Source organism: Acanthochromis polyacanthus, chromosome 11, assembly GCF_021347895.1.
Source record: "Acanthochromis polyacanthus isolate Apoly-LR-REF ecotype Palm Island chromosome 11, KAUST_Apoly_ChrSc, whole genome shotgun sequence".
NCBI lineage: Eukaryota > Metazoa > Chordata > Actinopteri > Pomacentridae > Acanthochromis > Acanthochromis polyacanthus.
Genome location: NC_067123.1, coordinates 7,313,670 through 7,330,500, shown reverse-complemented (window position 1 = coordinate 7,330,500; position 16,831 = coordinate 7,313,670). Strand labels below are relative to the sequence as shown.

At 38.9% G+C, this 16,831-nt stretch overlaps 1 protein-coding gene across 1 annotated transcript in view; it reads right to left on the bottom strand.

The window, feature by feature from the left end:
* The window catches only part of LOC110963615 (uncharacterized), a 68,614-nt gene that overhangs the window by 19,893 nt on the left and 31,890 nt on the right, over positions 1-16,831 (bottom strand). Inside the window, exons 13-22 of the mRNA XM_051955605.1 lie at positions 16,203-16,294; positions 13,950-14,127; positions 12,496-12,699; positions 10,771-10,921; positions 7,938-8,008; positions 7,362-7,454; positions 3,186-3,418; positions 2,906-3,086; positions 2,552-2,746; positions 594-744 (exon numbers count right to left, since the gene is read on the bottom strand). Of these exons, the coding sequence (XP_051811565.1) occupies positions 594-744; positions 2,552-2,746; positions 2,906-3,086; positions 3,186-3,418; positions 7,362-7,454; positions 7,938-8,008; positions 10,771-10,921; positions 12,496-12,699; positions 13,950-14,127; positions 16,203-16,294 (1,549 nt within the window). The remainder of the gene's footprint in view (positions 1-593; positions 745-2,551; positions 2,747-2,905; positions 3,087-3,185; positions 3,419-7,361; positions 7,455-7,937; positions 8,009-10,770; positions 10,922-12,495; positions 12,700-13,949; positions 14,128-16,202; positions 16,295-16,831) is intronic.

Sequence of the window (16,831 nt, the reverse complement as noted above, 5' to 3'; positions counted from 1 at the left end):
GTTCAATGGAGCAGTTCCAGACTGACTTTATGTGTATTTGTAATACACAATAGAAAGGCTGTCTGGTCCCCAGGAAAACACTTCATAGGAAATGAAAAAGGTTTAATGTTGAAAACATTCAACTGAATGTTTCTGCTTCTACAGACTCTGGACAGCATAAAACACGGCTGATGCAGGTGAGATAAAAAAATAAAATAAAATAACTTCTCAGATAAAAGAGTTCCTGAAGGCTTCATGCCAAGTTGTTTGTTTATTCTTCAAGGTTCTAGCAAACAACTGGCTTTGTTTCAGGATTCTTCTACTTCGTGTAATGTAGCCGAGAGCACCACCTTCAGAGAAATCTATCCCGCCTCCACAGCATTTTTTAAAACATTTTTTTTTCATTACGTTTCTAAACTTTGCTGCAAATTTGCTTGACAGTTTCACAATATTTATCCTGTCTGTCTACACTTTCAGGCAACAAAACTAAATTTTTAGGTCACTTGACAAGAGAAAAACCCACATCATCTTAAGTCTAAAAAAAAAAAAAATCTGAATGACTCGACTTAGCAAAACTAAGAGGAAACCAAAGATGGAGAGCTGCTGCATCGTACCTGAAGCACTGACGGCCTGGATCTTTGACGCCATCACACAGCTGCAGGAGCAGAAAAACTCAACCACGTTATCCCTGTTTCTATTTTCAACCATGTTTGATATCGGATTGGAGATGTGGCACATCGCACAGGGCTGTGGTGTTTGGATTTTCTGTCAAGTAATCAGAAGAAAAGACAAAATCTGAAGTCAAATCCCCAACTTGGTCCCAATTAGCAAACTCTAGGTCTATGAAATGTAAGTTTTCACCTGATCTTGTGGAGCAAAGATTCCTTTTCCTTGTATTTGCCTTTTCTAATTTATTTATCACCTAATTCAGCGGTCTCCAACCTTTTTCAAGCAAGACAATTTTCTGTGGATCAGTCATCTCACACATAAACATTAATATTTTCTTTTTTTGCCCTAAACAAAATGAAATTGGGTCATTTCATAACTGGAGGACATTTGGGCAACAAAATTTTTGAAAAATAAACCTTCTCTTTTACAATTTTCTGCTCCATATTCATCAATAACAGGTAATAAACTATCAAGGGCTTGATTAGCTCAGCTTACACATCAATGGAACCATTTTTATTCCATGTTTTATTTGTTGTTTGCTAACCCTACTCTAATCACAGTATCAGGGTTGCTAATCCATGCTAATGTTAGCTTTTTCTCAACAGTAGAAGCTAGATATTTAGCTAGCTGTTACTGCTGACCAAGAGGACAAACTGACTGATGGAAAACAGTCAAAAGAATGAATCTGATCCTGATGATATGAGGTAGCGAGACATTCAGTCAAAGCTGAAAATGTGAAGAAAATATGAAAAATAGGAGAGAGGCCATAGCTTTGCTCTGCACATTCTTTAGGAAATCTGTTTGATGATGTTAATTCCAGCGTTTCATGTGATTCACTGTTTTCTTCTTCTTCTATTAGCTACAAAGGTTCTGCTAACAGGGGTGTTATGGGACACATGCATAATAATTATTTAATATAGTATATTGATTAAAAAAAGGGCTCCCACTATTACGAGACATCAATTAAAAAAATAATACCAAAAAAAGGAGATTTAAATTTAATTTTAACGGCTTTGTTTGAGATGCAATTTGGTAATAAGGAGGGGGGGACAAGAGAAAAATGTCATTTTAGGAGCAACTCCAGACTTATTTTACTTAAAAAAATATTTTCAAACATTCTTTTCTCCTTTGTTTTTTTTTTTAATTTTTTATTTGATCTCAGGACAAGAACATTTACACAACAACTGCATGTTTTAGAATTTTGCACATGGATTATTTGAAATTAGATGAGTGGAATGTGCTCCAGTTCTGGAACGACCTAAACACTTTTGTAAATGAGACATTTTAGTTTTGTATTTTCAAGAAATCTGTAAACATTTCTAAACCATATTCTCACTTTGTCATGACTGGTTACTGAGTAAAGATTGATATTGAAAATTTATTTTTCTATTTTATAAATTAAAAATTCAGTCTACACTCCAACTGTCCTTTAATTCTGAAATGACCCAAATACTTTTTACTGCTGAATATGTATTTATTTCTTACTCACTTCTTTTTCAGTCACTCCCTCGTTTCAAAGAAGCTCCCCAGAGACGTTTGTTTTTTACTAATTTGGGTCGAGGCTAGATCTGCGGGTTCATTTAACATGAAAACTGACGGAGTAAAGTTTCGGAAACAAGCACAGATGAAGACGATCTAGTAATTTTTCAAAATAAAACACTTTCTAGACTCTGCAGGAAGATGAATAATACATGTGTTCTTTCTGTGCGGCTCAGTACCAAATGATCTGACCTAATTTAGTCCAATAACTTCTTGATTTTCCACAAAAATAAACAAATAATGGAGTCGAGCTCAATTACTTGCCCTTGAAAAAAAAATACAGTTCTTTGTTTTCCACAAAAATCAAAAGTGCACAAATCTTCTTTCCATATATTCTTTGATGTTACTGGCTTAACGTTCTTACCTGTTTGAACTGGACCAGACACTCAGCGCCGCACAGTGTTTTGTTTCCGTCCTGCATCTTCAGCATCAACGGTGAGCTGCTGCAGGATCGACAGTTTACGCAGACCGACAACTTGTTCATGTTGCAGAAACGAAGGAAACAGGGTTCGCTGCAGATTTTATGGACGACGCCCTGCTGTATGATCTCCTTTTTACTCTGCGGGACGATAAACAAAAAGACAGAATTCAGTCTCATTTTAGCTTAAATCATAAACCTGGAGAAGGGAGCATTTATTAGTGAGTCGCAGATGTTTTTTTTTGTTTTCTGTGTAATGTTTACAAAAAAACTGTTTGTGGAGCTGCTCCGGTCTCTTACGATGCAGTATCTGCTGCACATGCTGCACTGTGAATGCGATGCGATGGGAACGACGGGGATTTTGCTCGACACGCTGCTCTTGTAGTTGAAGGACAACAGACAGGTCTGGCTGCAGAAATCCTTTTGAGTCCCCTCATTATCTACCGAGGCCTGGAGGACGTCCTGATGCTGCGTTATCACCCTGAGAGAACGAGGAAGGAGGAGAGCAAATCAAAATCTACACCTTGATTCAGCGTCTATGTTTAGATGGAGATGAGCTGAAGGATGCTGGATGACTCACTGAAGGCAGAAGTGACACGTCTTCTTCACTGATTTCATCTGGAAAAACCTCAGCAGGCAGGACGAGGAGCAGAATATTTCTTGGTGGCCTTTCCTCTGATACACAGTCTCTCCGTCCACCAGAATGTTTTTGCAGCTGGAGCAGGACGCCTGTAGATCCATGTGGGCCAGAGTCGGCTTTGTGGGTTTGGAGTCTCCGGTCAAAGAGAAAACTGAGCCGATCTTCAAGTCCTCCTGTCAAAACCAGAACAGAAACATGATGGGCAGCCACAGACGAGCTTTTGAGAGACTTTGAATGGCAGTAAAATGCTGGATATTTAGAAACTGTTCAGTCTTTATTTCACTCATTGACAAAAGAAAAAAGCAATTCAGTGCAATAGAAAAACAAAAGTCTTCAAACTTCTGAATGAATGAGAACAGAAAGTAGAATAAAATTATGGAATCTGCCACTTTATATCAAACAATCAGTTTATAACAAGCGTTAAAAACAAACAACAAAATGACTGCAGCCACTCTCACTCATATCAGTGTCTCTCACAACAAACACTCTAAAACTCTGCTTTCACTTCTTTGTATTTTAATAATATGCTAGTTTTACCTACAGATTTAAATCTTGCGTGGGATTTAGATTCTTTTGATTCCTCGTCTAGACTGTTCCATAAACGGACCTTTTTCACAGAAAGGCAACGTTCCATTAATTTTGGCCTAAATCTTGGTTTCATGAAGATCTTTAAAGTTACACTTACTTTCTCTCTTTGCAAATCTGTTCTGTACTGCTTTCATATAAATATATAACAACAAATATTCAAGGTAGAGAGACGTGAACAGGATTTATGTTCCAGAAACACTTCAAATAGTACACTGACAGTCAATAGAAACTTTGAGACCATATTTTTCAACATAATTTTTATTTTGAAGCCCAAAACTGGATTTTCTTCATACGAATCATTTGTTTAGCATATTGGCATACAGAAACAAAAATCTAAAGTTTCAAGAATGATTTTAAAATAAAGAATTTCACAAAAGAAAACGGCACCTGCCAAACACAAAGTCACAACAGTCAATACCGAGTATGGCCTCCATTTGCTTCGATGCAGGCAGCAATCCGTCGGCGCATGCTTTGGACCAGGCTTCTGATTGTGGGTTGGGAACAGCCCATACGCCTGGCTACATCACTGTAGCTCAAAGCGGCCTCCACCATACCCAGTGCCCGGAGACGTTGTTCATGTGATAGACGCGGCATGATGCTGTTCACTGGACTAACAATGGTGGCCTTTTTTGGGCCTTTATATACACACGTGGACAAAATTGTTGGTACCCCTCAGTTAAAGAAGGAAAAACCCACAATTCTCACTGAAATCACTTGAAACTCACAAAAGTAACAATAAATAAAAATTTATTGAAAATTAAATAATCAAAATCAGCCATCACTTTTGAATTGTTGATTAACATAATTATTTAAAAAAACAAACTAATGAAATAGGGCTGGACAAAAATGATGGTACCCATAACTTAATATTTTGTTGCACAACCTTTTGAGGCAATCACTGCAATTAAACGATTTCTGTATTTGTCAATGAGCGTTCTGCAGCTGTCAACAGGTATTTTGGCCCACTCCTCATGAGCAAACAGCTCCAGTTGTCTCAGGTTTGATGGGTGTCTTCTCCAAATGGCATGTTTCAGCTCCTTCCACATATGTTCAATGGGATTCAGATCTGGGCTCATAGAAGGCCACTTTAGAATAGTCCAACGCTTTTCTCTCAGCCATTCTTGGGTGTTTTTGGCTGTGTGTTTCGGATCGTTGTCCTGTTGGAAGACCCATGACCTGCGACTGAGACCAAGCTTTCTGACACTAGGCAGCACATTTCTCTCCAGAATGCCTTGATAGTCTTCAGATTTCATCGTACCTTGCACACTTTCAAGACACCCTGTGCCAGATGCAGCAAAGCAGCCCCAAAACATTACTGAGCCTCCTCCATGTTTCACCGTAGGGACAGTGTTCTTTTCTTCGTATGCTTGGCTTTTGAGTCTATGAACATAGAGTTGATGTGCCTTACCAAAAAGCTCCAGTTTGGTCTCATCTGTCCAAAGGACATTCTCCCAGAAGCTTTGTGGCTTGTCAACATGCATTTTTGCAAATTCCAGTCTGGCTTTTTTATGAGTTTTTTTCAGCAGTGGTGTCCTCCTTGGTCGTCTCCCATGAAGTCCACTTTGGCTCAAACAACGACGAATGGTGTGATCTGACACTGATGTACCTTGGCCTTGGAGTTCACCTTTAATTTCTTTGGAGGTTGCTCTGGGCTCTTTGGATACAATTCCAACGATCCGTCTCTTCAATTTGTCATCAATTTTCCTCTTGCGGCCATGTCCAGGGAGGTTGGCTACTGTCCCGTGGGTCTTGAACTTCTGAATAATATGAGCCACTGTTGTCACAGGAACTTCAAGCTGTTTAGAGATGGTCTTATAGCCTTTACCTTTAAGATGTTTGTCTAGAATTTTTTTTCAGATGTCCTGGGACAATTCTCTCCTTCGCTTTCTGTTGTCCATGTTCAGTGTGGTACACACCTTTTCACCAAACAGCAGGGTGACTACTTGTCTCCCTTTAAATAGGCAGACTGACTGATTATGAGTTTGGAAACACCTGTGATGTCAATTAAATGACACACCTGAGTTAATCATGTCACTCTGGTCAAATAGTTTTCAATCTTTTATAGAGGTACCATCATTTTTGTCCAGGCCTGTTTCATTAGTTTGTTTTTTTAAATAATTATGTTAATCAACAATTCAAAAGTAATGGCTGTTTTTGATTACTTAATTTTCAATAAATTTTTATTTATTGTTACTTTTGTGAGTTTCAAGTGATTTCAGTGAGAATTGTGGGTTTTTCCTTCTTTAACTGAGGGGTACCAACAATTTTGTCCACGTGTGTAGGCCTTCAAAACCCATTCTCAAATTGTGCAGATACTCACTGAGTATTGCTTGATGTGTATTTGGTTCACTTTTGCAAAGTGACCAACCCATGTGCAATGAATCATGACAAAATGACAACTCATCATTATCTCAACTACCAGGGCACTCGATCATCAGTAAATCCACAATGAATAATTACAACCCCCCTACAAGTAGAATTCTGCGTACATTTCTACCTCAAAGTTTCTATTGACTGTCAGTATATAATCATTTTAGAAACTGATGTTGAGATTGAGGCATTTCTACTGCAGTAGTGGCTTTTAAGTAAAGACATTTTCTGGCCGTTTTTTGTTCCTGTCACATTTTTCTTCACTGTGGGATCTTTTATTTCATTCTGCAACATTAAATCCTGCACCTCTATGAAAACAGAACAACCATGAGGAAGGAGAAAGAACTTATAAAAGTCTTATGTACAATATAACAGCTACAATGCCACAAAAAAAAAAAAAACAGAAGTTGAATTTCTTTGATTTTTTTTTATTATACAAAAATGAAAAAATTTGGAATCTATAAGAACAATATTTTTCCAAACATCTACGGTTGCTACCAGTATTGGGAAAAGAATTCTGACTCTAAATACTATAGATATTTTTTTTTACTCCTTACAGCTTTAATTTTAATACACTGCCTGCAGTTCAGCCGAATAGTAACTGAAGTTTTGCCACGTGAAGAAGAGGACAGATTTTTTTTGTATTTTTCAGAATCTAGTTAGGCCATATAGTTTATTTTAGGCAGATTTTTAAATGAGATGTAAAATGATTTTGATGAAATATCACATTTCTAAGCCGAGATTTGGTAAAAAGTTTATTTGTAAAATGACCCATGAGGTCGTTTTTTTGCAATATCTTTGTAATTAAAAGTTTTTATCATTTCATTTTCTAGCTATTCCTCAAAAAATATGTTTTGATATTCCATTTACTTTTGATGTATCGTGCACATATTCAGCTGAAGTAATCCTCAATATTGAATATGTCTCATTATCAATGGCCGATTTTCTGCTGTCACATGGCGGGAAAATGCAACATTAAATGTATGTTGCTTCCAAATATCGTTTAATAGTCTTTTTTTTTTTTTTTATAAAAATCTGTATTGGCCCTGAAAACCCATATTGGCCAATCCATAATTATTCCATCCATTATTGTTTACCTCACTGCACTGTTTTCTGCAGGTTGTTCATCAGCTTCCAGTGAACTGCAGTGTTTCCTACCTTTGCCACATTTGGCTCCGTCTTGATGTCCTGATTGGAAACAGATCTTGGGAGAATCTGGCAGTAGCCCTGATCGATGGGCTCTTCTTTTATCTTTATGAAAAGTGAGAAAAAACATGGATTAGATGGTTAATACTGACAACAGACTTGTGGTTCCATTTAACAGACGAGACCTATTATACAGTAATGTCTGTTCGCATTTCATACCAATGAATGCGTAACAATCGACCTTTGAGAAGAAACGTCTCACTCTTTTAAATCCGGCCTGGGTCTGGGATCTTTCTGCATGGAGTTTGCATGTTCTCCCTGTGCATGCGTGGGTTTTCTCTGGGCACTCCGGCTTCCTCCCACAGTCCAAAAATATGCTGAGGTTAATTGATTATTCTAAATTGCCCGTAGGTGTGAATGTGAGTGTGATTGTTTGTCTGTATATGTAGCCCTGTGACAGACTGGTGACCTGTCCAGGGTGTCCTCTGCCTTCGCCCGAGTCAGCTGAGATAGACTCCAGCACCCCCTGCGACCCTAGTGAGGATAAAGCGGTGTATAGAGAATGGATGGATGGATGGATTTCCTTACACATTCCAAATTCAGCAGCGGCGGCTTCACTTCTTTAATGTTGATCTCTTCAGGCGATGGGCTCCTCTTTTCTACACAAACAATAAAACGTCTGTCAGATGGTCATGAATTGAAAACTAATTTCGGTTTATAGAAGGAAAATTGAAGAATTCATTTCCAAAAACTTTTTTGAAGTTTTTTTTATTTTTTACTTGAGATAATAGCAAACTGAAGTTGAGTAGATTTGACTCTGAAATGACATGACAAAATACAGAGAAGTTCAAAAATCTAATTTTATCACAAATAGATTTTTTTACCATTTAAACTTTGTTGTTTTTGGCAAAAACAGATAACTCCACAAACTTATTTCGTTCAGTATTCCACTAATAGCAGAGAAAAGGCGTCAAGCTCAACAGAACTTTATACAGTGGGTACAGAAAGTATTCAGACCCCTTGAAATTTTTCACTCTCTGTGTCATTGCAGCCATTTGCCAAAATAAAAAAAGTTCATTTTATTTCTCATTAATGTACACTCAGCACCCCATCTTGACAGAAAAAAACAGAAATGTAGAAATTTTTGCAAATTTATTAAAAAGAAAAACTGAAATATCACATGGTCATAAGTATTCAGACCCTGTGCTCAGTATTGAGTAGAAGCACCATTTTCAGCTAGTACAGCCATGAGTCTTCTTGGGAATGATGCAACAAGTTTTTCACACCTGGATTTGGGGATCCTCTGCCATTCTTCCTTGCAGATCCTCTCCAGTTCTGTCAGGTTGGATGGTGAACGTTGGTGGACAGACATTTTGAGGTCTCTCCAGAGATGCTCAGTTGGGTTTAGGTCAGGGCTCTGGCTGGGCCAGTCAAGAACGGTCACAGAGTTGTTATGAAGCCACTCCTTTGTTATTTTAGCTGTGTGCTTAGGGTCATTGTCCTGTTGAAAGGTGAACCTTCAGCCCAGTCGGAGGTCCTGAGCACTCTGGAAGAGGTTTTCCTCCAGGATATCTCTGTACTTGGCTGCATTCATCCTTCCTTCAATTGCAACCAGTCGTCCTGTCCCTGCAGCTGAAAAACACCCCCACAACATGATGCTCCCACCACCATGTTTCACTGTGGGGATTGTATTGGGCAGGTGATGAGCAGTGCCTGGTTTTCTCCACACATACCGCTTAGAATTAACACCAAAAAGTTCAATCTTGGTCTCATCAGACCAGAGAATCTTATTTCTCATAGTCTGGGAGTCCTTCATGTGTTTTTTTTCAAACTCTGTGCGGGCTTTCATGTGTCTTGCACTGAGGAGAGGCTTCCGTCGGGCCACTCTGCCATAAAGCCCCGACTGGTGGAGGGCTGCAGTGATAGTTGACTTTGTGGAACTTTCTCCTATCTCCTGACTGCATCGCTGGAGCTCAGCCACAGTGATCTTTGGGTTCTTCTTCACCTCTCTCACCAAGGCTCTTCTCCCACCATTGCTCAGTTTGGCTGGATGGCCAGGTCTAGGAAGAGCTGTGGTCGTCCCAAACTTCTTCCATTTGAGGATTATGGAGGCCACTGTGCTCTGAGGAACCTTGAGTGCTGCAGAAATTCTTTTGTAACCTTGTCCAGATCTGTGCCTTGCCACAATTCTGTCTCTGAGCTCCTTGGGCAGTTCCTTGGACCTCATGATTCTCATTTGCTCTGACATGCACTGTGAGCTGTAAGGTCTTATATAGACAGGTGTGTGCCTTTCCTAATCAAGTCCAATCAGTTTAATGTCAATGATGAAATAAGTTATTCAAAGACAGACAGTTTAATAACCTAAACAACAAAAATGTTTGTTTCATTTATATTTGTATTTTTCATCTGTCTGCAACATTCAAAGATGACTGCAAACTCAAAGTCCAATTATAACCATTATATTCAACATTTTAAGATTTTTTGTAAACTCAAACACTTTGTGTCTTTAAAAGTGGTCTATTAAGGGATGGCTACACTATTTGCCGGTACCAAGACCAAGACTGTCATAGCTAACGTTAGCTCTGGTGCTGAAAACAACATGTTTTACATTGAGGTGATGCCGTTGGCTTTAAGTGCTGCAGTGATCAGAAAACTCTTTGTTGCACAATATGCTAACAACCACGCTTTTATCAAAGCTGCCATGAGGAAGATTTTTAAAAGAAAACCTTCCTCCCAACAAGCTCAATGTGGTCTCATCTTCCTTCACTCTTCACCAAACTTTTTTGTAGCTAATTCACTTGGTGCGTCCTGTGGATCTTCTACACGGCTGTAGAACGGACTTTAGGTTCATTTTCACCATTTACCAGGCTGGAGTGTTCATCAGTGTTACCAGTGCCCAGAAATTAGGGAACTTGGAAAGGTGCAATTAAATGCGTTTTTCTGTAATTAACTAATCAAAATTAACGCGTTAAAGCCCCAGTCCTAATGAAAACTAATTTTGCATCTCACAACAGCTCTATGTAAAGTATTCATTACAACTATCAACACATTTTTCCCTGATTAGTGTGTATCCTTTTTTGCAAATTAACTCTTCATTTCTTTCTGACTGAAGACACATTTTCAAACCTTACAGAGATAGGAGCAGTCGTAAATGCAGTACATAGTAAAGTATGTGGATTGAATTCAAGTTCATGTACATTATTTCACACTGACAGGCTTTTTAGTGAAGAGATAGGAGCATAGGGAAAAGATGTTTGGGCTAAATGTAGCCCTGTTTCCGCTTTATTTTTAAAAACTGTTGTCAGAACTCAGGACTTTGTCTGCATTTGTGACTGAAAGCTGCAGAGAAAATTAAGTCAGTGGGGAAAGTAAAAGTTGCAGGGAGGAGAAAAACTGTTCCGGAAATGCGACTCTACGTTACCCGCCACTATGAAGGTCTGAGCATTGTGGACCATCATGCATCTGTTGCTGCAGAATAACTCCAACTCTCCCTCGCTGTTGGTATTTTCAATCATGTCCAACACGAGATGAGACGTCTGACACATGAGGCAAAGCTGTTTAGTCTCAGCTTTCTGCAAGAAAAACAGACGAGGATCAATGTGAGATGCAGCGCAGGATCAGTTCATGTTTATCATTTTACTGAACAACCAAATGCAAATCTCTAGGGCTGGCCCGAATAGTGATTTCTGGCCTCCGAATATTCAGGCCCTATTAAAGACGAATATCCGAATATTCGATCTTGGGGGGGAGAGACGAATATTCAGATACCTAAATCAATATCCGGATACCGCCGTAGATTCGGATATTCGGGTCCAGCCCTACGAATCTCTAGCCTAGCCATGCTACACCTATGTTTCTGACGGCACAAGGGTCTAGGGAAGCTCGACAGGGAGGGAGGCGGGCTAAAAGGTTGTCTATCAAATCACTCTGCAGCAATTGGGTAGGTAAACAACCAATCAACGCAATGAATAGGCTGACGTAGTTCCGAGAGCACCGGCGGATTGTGGCTAAGTCCCATTAGCTTCCCAACCAGCGGAGCCAACTGGTATATTAAGGATTTGCCATATCCCGTCGGCATAAGTCCAAATACGTCTTTCTTCTCAGTGAAGCACTTCAGTGCCGTCCTTTGTTTATCTTTCAAGTTGAATTTTAGCTTCAAATCTTTAAGGGCTGTGGCCAAAGCCGAGTCGAAAGATAACTGTTTATTGTGCGCCGGTTGTTTCTGTCAGAATCGTCACGCCTCTGTCGTCACTTAGTTACGCCCGCCTTCTGACTCTACACTTCATGGTGATTGGTCCGGTCAGTTTTAGGAGAATCCAGCCTCGAGCCTTATGGAGGGTAACTAGACCCACCCTGGCAGAGAATTAAATTCATTGCCGTGGGTTGTCTAGCACGGCTAGGCTAACGAATCTCACCATATGAGTTTAAATTATTGCATTCTGCTTTTTGTGTTTATGCTGCAAATGATTTGTTCATAACATTCATTCAACCCAAGGAAAAAATGTACAACTGTGTTCTCCCTTTACAGTTCTTTCAGATCAATCAACAAGATATGACGCTGATCTTTCACAGCTTCTCATGTGTAATAATATCATGTTTAACACTGTTCGTTTCCACCAATAGCGTTGTTTTGACAATATTAGCAGAATTATGGGTACATTATCCTCCATGCCAAACCTGTATATATTTAAATTCACCCTATAATAACGTGGATATCCATGTAGACTCATTACGCCTGGAATATCGTCTGTCAGACCTTTTTTTTTAACAGTGCCAAGGAATGCTGCGGAGTTATATGATGATCGGCATTGGTTTGTCTATCTGGTAGCAACATTACTCAAAAACAGACGAACAGATTTGGATGACAGGTCAAAAATGACACAAGGACCAAGTGATTAGATTTTGACAGTGATTCGGCTTATAGTCTGGATCGACGGATTTGTTAAAGATTTCTATATCATTGTAAGATAGCAGCATGGCGTCAACTGTGAAGACACAAGCTGTGGCTGCGCATCCTGCTGTCTGTGCGTGCTGTTTTGACGGCAACTCTGTTTATAGCTTTGATATCGTGGACTAATGTTGTAACCAACTTTAACATTTACCGTCCTGGCAACATAGAGAGCACATGATTCTGTTAATACTGTACCTCTTTGAATTTCGCCACACATTTGCTGCTGCACATGCTTCTACGGCCACCGTCCATCTTCCGTGTATTCCGTGGGTCGAGGCAGAAAGAGCCGCAGACGTCACAGTAAGTTAAAGGGATGTTGTTGATTTTGTGATAGTTGATGACACAGGTGTCGCTGCAGAGTTTGTAGATGATGTTGTCCAGTTTCAGGTTGAATTTACACTGAAAAAGTAACATGTATATATTAAACACTGCAAACATTTGAATGATTTTTCTTACGGTCAGAATTATTCGAGGGCAAAATTTATCCTAAGTTGACATTACTTTTGCCTCTGTACCTTAGAGCTCTATTGTTTAAACTAGAGGCGAGAAATGAGTACTTGATCATTTTCATGATCAATGACCTGACAAATTTCCTTTGAAGATTGGAAAATATACTTGAGCTAAGCATAGCTGTTGTATAAATGTAAATTAGTCCCAAATAAATTATTGCTGAAAAAAGCTGCTCAATGTTTCTACGGGGTGTGCTAAAATTTATAATGTACATTTTTTTATGCTTCAGATACCCTAGAAGATGCATTTGACGCTATCTTTGGGGGCACTTGAAGGCCATCGTGTATCAGATGAAGATACGAGACACAAATCATCTGAAATAACGTATCACCAACACCATTACAAACATACCTTCAACTGTGCTAATGCAAGTTCATCAGCAGTGGAAAACACGCATTAATATGTGTTTTCGAAACAATGGTAATCATATAGAGCACATTATATAAATAAAAACGATTGTCTGACATAAAATGTTTATTTTTCCTATGTATGGAAACTTATGGCCCACCCTGTACATGCACACAATGGTTCAAAAGTTTGGGGACACCCAGACAATTTCATGTTTTCCATGAAAACTCACACTTTCATTCATGTGCTAACATAACTGCACAAGGGTTTTCTAATCATCAATGAGCCTTTCAACACCATTAGCTAACACAATGTAGCATTAGAACACAGGAGTGATGGTTGCTGGAAATGTTCCTCTGTACCCCTATGGAGATATTCCATTAAAAATCAGATAGAATAGTCATTTACCACATTAACAATGTCCAGACTGGATTTATCATTCATTTAATGTTATCTTCAATTTAAAAAAACTGCTTTTCTTTCAAAAATAAGGACATTTCTAAGTGACCCCAAACTTTTGAATGGTAGTGGACATATCCACGTTCGACACTTAAAGATGGACGGGGTAACAATAATCTAATTTTTTTTTTTAAGCAATCTTTTCACTACCAATGAAATGAGGTGTTAATGATTTAGGAAAATCAACCATTTCCTGGTGCTTGAGTAACATTTAAGATGCTTTTTCAAATAATGAGTTTATGTATTTGCTCGGCTCTGAGTTCCACAGAAATGCTGGTCTTCGTTGCTAAAGAGAAAATAAAAAATATGGAGTCAGTTTCCATTTTTCTTACGTAGCTATATCTAGCGCACATCCTGCACTCTGAACGAGGTCCCTCTCGCGGCGGCGGTCTGGCAGTGGCGTCCCTCCTGGATTTGACGGAGGCGAGACACGTGGAGCTGCACAACTCCTTCATTGTTCCCGAATTGTCCACTGGAGCCAGAATCATGTTCTGAGGTCGACTTATTTCCCTAAAGAAACAAAGAAGAAGACCTTGAAATGAGATTTACAAATAAGAGGAAACAGCAGGAAATATTTATTATCAATATGATAAAGTGGCTTTAGTTTTTCAAAAGCAGTTAACAGCTAAGGAATTCAGTTTCCTCAAGCAGGTTGATAACAATGGCTATTTTGGATGAAATAAAGCAGAATGGCCACTTTGTCTTTGTAAATTGGCGTTAAAAATGTGATAATACAAAATCCCAGGCTGCTGTTAATCATTATTTTCAATATCAATGAAGGTGGAGATTATTTTCTTGTTAAATATACTACTCATTCACATCACTGCAAGTCCTAAAAAAGTCGCGCACTCCAACATTTCATTGGATTGTTTAGCTCTGAGAACGACACACACTCAATAAGCCTCTGCAATGTCACTGAATTTATTTCTGTCCAGAGTTGGATTAATTTTCCACCAAGATCTTAAATTAATGATGGGAGAGTCGGACCGCTGCACAGTCTTCTCCAGAACATCCCAAAGATCCTCAGTAGTTCTGAGGTCTGGACTCTGTGGAGGACAATCCATCTCATGCTCCCTGATCCACTCATTCTCAATGTGAGCCCATGAATCCTGACATCGTTATCTTGGAACATATCCATGTCATCAGGAAGAAAACCTCCACTGGTGGAAAGACCTGGTCCTTCAGTATCTTCAGGTATCAGCTGACCTCATTCTTTGGGAACATAATGTTGCAGAACCTGACCAACCCCAGATCATAACCCTAACCCCCACAGACTGGTAGGCACTAACCATGATGAGTTCATCACTTCATCTGCCTCTCTTCTTACCCTGATGCCCCCATCACTTTGGAACAGGGTAAATCTGGACTCATCAGACCACATGACCTTCTTCCATTGGTCCAGAGTCCAATCTTTATGTTCTGTAGCAAACTGAAAACTGCTTTTCTGATTATTCTCACTGATCAGTGGTTTTCTTAGAGCTACAGCTGTTTAGTCCCAATCCTTTGAGTTCCCTTCACACTGTTCATGTGGAAATGTTCTTACTTTCACTACTAAAAGCTGTGAGTTCTACTGTTGATTTCCTACAATCATCTAAGAGTTTGATCCTGGAAGATGATGGTTCTCTGCTATCCTTCAGGTTTTAATCATGCATTGGACGGTTCTTAACCTGATTTTAGCAGGTTCAGAAATCTCCTTAGATGTTTCTTTGCTTGATGCAGGCCAATAAATTGACCCTTCTGAGACAGATTAACATCCTTTCCATGACCACAGGATATGTCTTCCAACACGGTTGTTTAAGAAATGAGAAGCTCCTCACTGCATCAGCTTGGGTTAAATAAATTGTTGTAATTGTTGTAAATTTATAGTAAAAATGCAACTATCGCAGTTTCTTAAAATGTGCAAAGTGCAAGATTTAAATATAAAAATGACACCATTACAGCAGTAAACAACCATCAGAGAATGAATTCACATTATGCATGTATGTTTGTGAGTCTCTCCCATTGAAACCATTCGCCTTTTCTGCATTTCTAAACATGCTCAGAGTGACTTCCTGCACTGCATTAGAAAAGCAAAAGAGTAGTCCAGTGTCCATCTGGTGCCCTAAGAAACATGTAAATTTAAAAACAGTGCTTTCTACATGGTATTTACCTAATTTATGTGGATTTGCTTCATTCTAGCTCAGTGAATGTATTGAGGTTCTTCTCTACTAATCCTTTTCCACTGCAGCGGAGCTGACAACGACTCATTCAGGGTATTTTATAATGTCAACAGGAGCCAACAGGTGTGGCTGGATTTATTTTTTAGTGGCTCATATTGCTTCTTTTGTTCAATCAAAAGTCCAGAAACAATTTATATCACATAAGACAAAGAAAAACAGCAAATTCATACAGCCGAGAAGCTGAAAATCATCGAAACATCTCCTATTTAAATAAAAAGCAAAAACAAGACTGGCAGTCTCACAGCCAACAATGGAAGATATATTTGCAAATTTTACATCGAATTGCCATTGGTTCTGCACCTTTCACATAAATGCAATTACACTGTTTTCAACTTTAAAGCATGAAGAAAGATGTGGTGGACTTACTGAAAGCAGTTGTAGCACTTTTTCGTGACTACGTTGGTGTCTGGATGATATTCGTTGTGGCAAAGCAAAGAGGAACCGACGTCTGCGTCCTCCTGTGGGATGAAGTTCAGTATTTTTGAAGCAGTTTCTGGATTTCTATGCAAACCTGTTTGATTGTGACTAATTCAGACTAAAAGTTGCTTCTCCCTTTGCCGAACCTCAATCAAGAAAATACACAGAAAGCTTCATTTAGAGCAGAAGTGTAAAACTCACTTTAGGGGCCATATTCAGCCCAATTTGATCTCCAGTGGGTTGGACCAGTAAAATCAGAGCATAATAACCTGTAAATAGCTCCAAATGCTTCCTTTGTTTTAGTGTAAAAAGTACATTCTGAAAAAATATTATGAACAGACTGAAATTTGTAAAGAAAAACAGGTTCAATTTCAACAACACTGTGTCTCAGTTTATCATTTACACATTCCAACTTACAGATCACAGTGTCTACAAATGAACAAAACATTTAGTCACAGGAACTGAATTGTATAGCATTGTACTTTAAAAAAGACAAAAATACAACAAAAACAAGACAAAATATTACAAAAATGAGACACAAAATGACAAAAGCGAGAAACAAAAACACAAAAAATGAA